This window comes from Rutidosis leptorrhynchoides, chromosome 2, assembly GCF_046630445.1.
Source record: "Rutidosis leptorrhynchoides isolate AG116_Rl617_1_P2 chromosome 2, CSIRO_AGI_Rlap_v1, whole genome shotgun sequence".
NCBI lineage: Eukaryota > Viridiplantae > Streptophyta > Magnoliopsida > Asterales > Asteraceae > Rutidosis > Rutidosis leptorrhynchoides.
The window spans coordinates 490689651-490696895 of NC_092334.1; the positions used below are offsets into that span (position 1 = coordinate 490689651).

A 7245-nucleotide genomic window follows, 5' to 3' on the forward strand; every position below is an offset into this window, starting at 1 on the left:
AAAGAAGAGAATGTTCCACCGACTATAGATCATCATCACAAATTGTACATCGGACCGAGTTGAGATCAATTCCCCGCTTATTGAGTTCCAACAAGACGGGTAACCTTCTCTTTTTCGCCCGCCACACGAACACCTCCAATTTTTTATGAACGAAGTTATTCTTCAATGTTTCAACACGATTTGTACCTGCAAGAATTATTTTGCTGTTTATCTCATCCGATAATATTTTTGTTTCGAAGACCCCTCGACTATTTGAAGACCAAACCCACTCGTCCTGCTTTGAAGTATCAATCGATACTGAATTGATCATCTCACATAACTTCGCCAATTCGTTGAGAACTCTGCCCGTCGGATGTCGAAACCATTGCCAGGACCCTTCACATACTGAACCATTCCATACGATGCGATCACCTACTGTTGCCTCTTGATCCACCTCTAGCCTGAACAAACGATTGAATTTGTTTTTTAGAGGTTCAGTTGTTAACCAGTTATCGTGCCAGAATGAAGTTCCCCTCCCGTCGCCTATTTTCCTGCAAAAGTTATTCCATAAGGGAACACCTAAATCTTCGATGCTGCAACTTGCTTTTAGAATGTTGTACCAGTAAGAATTATTAGATGAGCCAAATAAATGACCCCCCGAATCGATCCTGCCCGAAGTCCCCAAAATACTTTGAATTACTTTAACCCAAAAGGAAGTGGCTTCGGCTTTGAACCTCCACCACCACTTGCCGATTAAAGCCAAGTTTTTAATTTTAAGAGCTCCAAGATTTAGCCCCCCTTTCTCGTAAGGAAGGAAAACTTCATCCCATTTAACCCACGAAATTTTAGAATTGTTTCCCGACCCGCCCAAAAAAAAAGAACGTCTCATACTCTCTAGTTTTTTTAGTACACATTGTGGGGCATGAAAGAGCGAGAAGAAATACAACGGTAAACTATTAAGCACCAATTTCACGAGAGTCAAACGCCCACCTATAGACATCGTTCTAGCTTTTTCAATCCGCTAACCTTTTTTCGAACTTATCAATTACTGGCTTCCAACTAGAGAACTTATTCATATTCGCACCAATAGGGAGACCTACATATGTACATGGGAAGGTACCAACATTACACCCGAAAACACACGCCATATAGTCTACTTCATTTTAATCAACATTAATCCCAAAAAGATTGCTTTTATTATAATTCACCTTCAAGCCCGACGATTGTTCAAAACATTTAAGTAATTTCATGAGATTATCCAAATTGTTTCCACTCCACGAACCAAAGAAAATGGTGTCATCCGCATATTGAAGGTGCGAGATGGGGATTTTATCGCCCCCTATTTCAACACCACTAAACAAGTTCACCTTTACCGTGGATTTAGTTAAAAGATTAAGGCCTTCGGCCGCCAAGATGAAGAGGAAAGGTGAAAGTGGATCGCCTTGTCTTACACCTCTTTCAAGTTTGAACTCTTTTGTAGGCGATCCAATTACCAAAATAGATATTGAAGCCGACCTTAAACATGACAAAATCCAATTCCTCCGTTTAGAACCAAACCCCATCATCTCCATTATCTCCATAAGATACTCCCAACTCAAACAATCGAACGCCTTTTCGAAATCTATTTTGAAAACAAGACTTTTCACCCGCTTATGTTTGAGATACTCGAAAGTTTCGTTTGCAATCAACGCTCCTTCAATTATATTTCTCTCTTTTATAAAGGCGCTTTGTTCGTACCCAACTAGATTTGGAATCACTTTCTTAAGACGATTCTAGAGGAGTTTCGCCACAATTTTATAATAACTCCCTATTAAACTTATTGGCCGATAATCACTTAAGCACAACGGATCCGGTTTTTTTAGAACCAATGTGATAAAAGACGCGTTGCACCCCTTTGAGATTACACCCTTTTCCCAAAACTCATTTATTGCCGCCATGAACTCCGGTTTAATTGAGTATGTGATTATTACTCCGTTTTTAACTCCTTGTAATTTGCATACTGCTCGATCTAATTTCCATATCTTTACACTTAATTCATAATCTCTTAGAATTGAATCGAAGGACTTCTTTAATAATTATGACCTCTAAAGATATCAGGCCATTTAAATTAATAATTTAAGTTTCCATCTTCTATTAAACTCTTAATAACTTCAACTTTAATTATCGATTGCCTTTTAAAGTTTTTATAATTTGCTTTAAGAAACACTCTTTTATTATATTGCTTTCATGAAATAAATTTCCAATAAAACAGCTCCTTAGTATTGTAGTGAAAGTGACGATCATATATTAATTTTAACAGCTCAAACATCCCTTTAATGATCTCGAAAACGTCATGATTATTGGGTTGGTTTCGATTCGTTTCGGTCCCGTGTATGAACACTGTATTATAAATAAACCTAGTAACATATTATATTTAAAGTTAGGATAAGTTGTACCTTTACATTGAACCGATTTCGTACCTGAAACTACACATAAAAATCGTTCTTGTTTGGTTTCATGGCCTTTCTTTGTACGCCTCATTGCTCTCTATTCTGTCGTCCATTGAATATAGTTTTCAAGAAGACTTTATTCTATTTAGTTATATTAGTGATTAATAAGTAATTGAAGAAGGAAAATGTACTAATGAACGAAAGTTACCGATAACTATGGGATTTGATCTCATGTCGTTATTGATTTGGTAAATATAGCCAATATGTGTGGGATTGATTTGCCACTTTTCTTCATACGTTTTGACTTCCTCGTTTCCTACTGGCAGTTTAAGTTGTTGTGTTTAATGTTTATTAAAGTTTAAGTACTGGTATTAAAGAAGATCTTCACAATAAAAGTCATGCGAACAAAACCAATGGCCCAACTCTTAATATTCCTAACCCAACCCCAATTCCCGCCCACAACCACGACCAGGTTCCAATCGTAACTCAAATTCGACTTCTAGCTTAAAAAGTGGATCGGAGATTTCATTATGTAACAATTGCTACTGGAGTGCAATTGGTAATCACAGAGCTTCTTCCAGAATAAAAAGAATGAAGGATATGGCCAGATTGGGTATTAACCTTGATGATACACATAAGTGTAAATCTTGTGGTTCCAAAGCGAAGCCAAGACCTAGAAGATCCAGCAGGTGCACCGATTCTCATTTACATTCGATCAGTGAGGAAGAAATCAGGGAGTTCGGCAATCAAATTGGGTTAAGGTGGAATACCTTCAACCCTCAGTAAGTGCCATACCCCCTTTTTCGTTCGTAAATCTTTTCTTTATGAAGATACTTACTTTAAACGTGCGTGGGTTTGGGGTCAAGGGGAAATTCGGGTGGGTAAAGAGCTTATGCTCTAGTGAGAAACCGGATTTTATGGCACTCTAAGAAACAAGGTGTAAATTTGTAAATGATCAGTGGGTTGGGTTACTTTGGGGGAGTAGCGATTTTGGGTACATACAAAAAGAAGTGGTTGGGAATTCAGGAGGGATGTTATTGATATGGGATACAAAGTCTTTTAAAGCCTCTAGTACTATGTGTAGTGAGTACTTTTTGGCGGTGCGTGGCAATTGGGTCGGGTCCGGAAAAGATTCAATTATTGTCAACATATATGGGCCTCACGACGATGCAAGTAAAAAAGTAATGTGGAGATCCTTAGATAGTATTATGTTGGGAATTGATTCGGCGTGGGTGTTATGTGGTGATTTTAATGAGGTTAGGGTTGAGTCGGATAGAAAGAATTGTGAATTCATTAGACGGAGGGCTTCTAGATTCAATGATTTCATCAATCGAAACAAGCTAATTGAGATCCCAATCAACGGTAGGAAATTCACTAGAATAAGTGACGACGGGGTTAAGTTTAGTAAGCTCGATAGATTTCTCATTTCTGACTTATTCCTTGATCTTTGGAACGACCTCTCGGTGGCTCCATTAGATCGAATTTTGGACCATTTCCCTCTAATCTTGAGAGATAAAATCGTCGATTATGGTCCAAAGCTGTTTAAAGTATTTAATGTGTGGTTTCAAAAGGATGGGGTAGACAACATCATTCAAGGTGCGTGGGGGAAACCGGTTACTAGTAGACGTCTTGATTGTATTTTTCGAGATAAATTGAAAAATGTGAAATTCGCACTTAAGAAATGGAGCAACAAGGAGTTCGGTAATCTTGATAATGAGATCAACAATCGTAAGGAGAAGGTAAATGTATGGGAAGAAAAAGCCGAAACATGTTCTCTTGATGAAATGAGAGGAAATTATGGCTCGAGACTAAGAAATTGTGGTCGGAGAAAGAAAACACAAAGAGAAATATGTTGAAGCAAAAAGCTAGGAATCGTTGGATCGTTGAGGGTGATGAAAATTCAAAGTTCTTTCATTCCTCACTCAAAAGAAAGTACAACAAGTACAACATCCGAGGCCTTAACATTAATGATGAATGGAACGATAATCCGATTGAGGTCAAAAATCATATCAGGCTCCACTTCCAAAACATTTTCGGTGTAAAAAACAGTAACATGCCGAGTCTGTCGGGCCGTTTCAATCAGTCTGGGCCTGCTCCGAATAACGGGCCTGTTGGGTCGACTGTGGGCCAACTCACGGTCTAGGAAGCAGCTGGATTAGAGGATAAGTTTTGTGAAACAGAAATTTGGGAAGCAATAAAGGAATGCGGGAGTTTAAAGGCTCCGGGTCCCGATGAGTTCAATCTAAAATTCTACAAAAAATATTGGGAGTTAATCAAAATCGATCTCTTAAATGCAATCAACTCTTTTTGGGATAAGGGTGAATTTTCCAATGGTTGTACTGCGTCATTCATTACCCTTGTACCAAAGAAGACGGATCCAACCTCACTAAATGAATACCGGCCAATTAGCTTGATTGGGAGTTACTACAAAATTGTCACAAAAGTGCTTTCAAACCGCCTTCGTAAAGTCGTTCCAAAACTTGTGGGTAATGAACAAAGCGCTTTTATTAAAGGTAGGAGTATTTTAGACGGCGCACTAATTGCAAACTAAACGCTAGATTTTCTAAAGAGAGCACGCTTGAAAAGTCTCATTTTCAAAGTGGACTTTGAGAAAGCGTTCGATTGTTTGAGTTGGGAATTTCTTTTAGAGGTGATGGAATTTATGGGTTTTGGTGTTCGATGGCGGCATTGGATTCCTTCTTGTCTTAAATCGGCCTCTATTTCGGTTCTAGTCAATGGCTCTCCAACTAGCGAGTTTAAGTTGGAAAGAGGTGTGCGACAAGGAGACCCACTTTCTCCTTTTCTTTTTATTCTTGCGGCCGAAGGCCTTAATGCACTTACTAAAGCCGCGGTTAACTCGAATCTTTTTGTCGGTTGTGAAATTAGTTGTGATAAAATTTGTGTCTCACATTTACAATATGCGGACGATACAATCTACTTTGGAGATTGGATATAATGACCCGTCCTAATCCATCTGGACGAATACATTACATTGGTTACATCGCGAGGTACTTGACCTCTATATGATACATTTTACAAACATTGCATTCGTTTTTAAAAGATAAATTTTCATTACATCGAAAGTTGACGGCATGCATACCATTTCATAATATATCCAACTATAATTGACTTAATAATAATCTTGAAGAACTCAACGACTCGAATGCAACGTCTTTTGAAATATGTCATGAATGACTCCAAGTAATATCTCTAATATGAGCAAATGTAAAACGGAAGATTTCTTTCATACCTGAGAATAAACATGCTTTAAAGTACCAACCAAAAGGTTGGTGAGTTCATTAGTTTATCATAATCATTCATTTTCATCAATTTAATAGACCACAAGAATTTCATTTTCAGTTCTCATAAATATACGTCCCATGCATAGAGACAAAAATCATTCATATTGTGAACACCTGGTAACCGACAATAACAAGATGCATATAAGAATATCCCGTATCATTCCGAAAAATTCTTCGGACATGATAAAACAACATCGAAGTACTAAAGCATCCGGTACTTTGGATGGGGTTCGTTAGGCCTAAAAGATCATTCTTTAAGATTCGCGTCAATTAGTAGATTGGTTTACTAATTCTTAGGTTACCAAGCAAAAAGGGGCATATTCGGCTTCAATCATTCACCCATATAATGTAGTTTCAATTACTTGTGTCTATTTCGTAAAACATTTATTAAAAATTGCGCATGTATTCTCAGCCCAAAAATATAAAGGGTAAAAAGGCAAATGAAACTCACTCTACAATATTTTGTAGTAAAAATATTCGTACGACGATACTGAATAATGCAGGGTTGGTCTCAGATTCACGAACCTATATCATTTGTATATATATATTAAAACATATACTTGTAGCCGAACAAATATATATATTTATTAGTGATATCATTAAAAATTTATAGGTTTCATTTTTTGTTTAAATGTATTCATTTCATATATTTTAAGGATATTAATATAATTAAGTTATGTATGTTAAATATATTTTATATGAAGATCCTTTGTTTGTGAAAATGTTAATTATGATGATATTAATTTTAGTAATAATAATGATATTTTATAATAGTAATGATAAAAGTGATAATAATAATGATGTTAATAAGAATAATGATATTACTAATGCTAATAATACTAAATTCATATTAATATTGGTAAAGATGATAATAGTTTTAATATTTAATATTACTAGTAAAGGTATTTATGTCAATAATTATATTAATGATAATAATAATAATAATATGTATAATAATAATAGTAATAATTATAATAATTATAACAATGATAATATTACTCGTACTAGTGGTAAAATGATATAATTTATACTTTGAAAGATAAAATTAATATTAGTAATAGCATTAATAATACTAAAAATCTTATTTGTAACTATAATCATAAAAATACGTATGTTAGTAATAATAATGGTATTGATAATTATAATACTTGTAATTATATCAATAATAAATAATCATAATCATAATAATAATAATACTTGTACCAATATTGATAATAATAATAATAATACTAATAGTACTTAGTGATATTAATTAGTAATAACAAAAATGATAATAATATTACTCCTATTATCTATATTAACCTAATCAATAACAATCTTTAATAATAATAACAATCATAATGACAATAATAATAATAATAATGATGATACTACTACTACTACTAATAATAATAATAATAATAATAATAATAATAATAATAATAATAATAATAATAATAATAATAATAATAATAATAATAATAATAATAATAATAATAATAATAATAATAATAATAATAATAATAAAAATAATACAAGAACTACCTCAAAATTCG

General features: G+C 34.4%; 1 protein-coding gene across 1 annotated transcript; it reads left to right on the top strand.

Moving 5' to 3' along the window:
* Window positions 1-2999: 2999 nt before the first annotated feature.
* LOC139889460 (uncharacterized) lies at window positions 3000-5364 on the top strand. The gene is made up of 5 exons (XM_071872410.1): window positions 3000-3150; window positions 3239-3285; window positions 3368-4147; window positions 4552-4921; window positions 5057-5364. The coding sequence occupies exons 1-5, from the start codon at window positions 3000-3002 to the stop codon at window positions 5362-5364; spliced, it is 1656 nt and encodes a 551-aa protein (XP_071728511.1).
* Window positions 5365-7245: the final 1881 nt, after the last annotated feature.

Bases quoted from the DNA above. Each gene is read 5' to 3' on its own strand.
- LOC139889460 (XM_071872410.1), top strand. From the start codon at position 3,000: ATGAAGGATATGGCCAGATTGGGTATTAACCTTGATGATACACATAAG. The intron at 4,148-4,551 runs GTAAATGTATGG...CTCACGGTCTAG, and splicing joins TCAACAATCGTAAGGAGAAG to GAAGCAGCTGGATTAGAGGA. The intron at 4,922-5,056 runs GTAGGAGTATTT...AATTTCTTTTAG, and splicing joins ACAAAGCGCTTTTATTAAAG to AGGTGATGGAATTTATGGGT.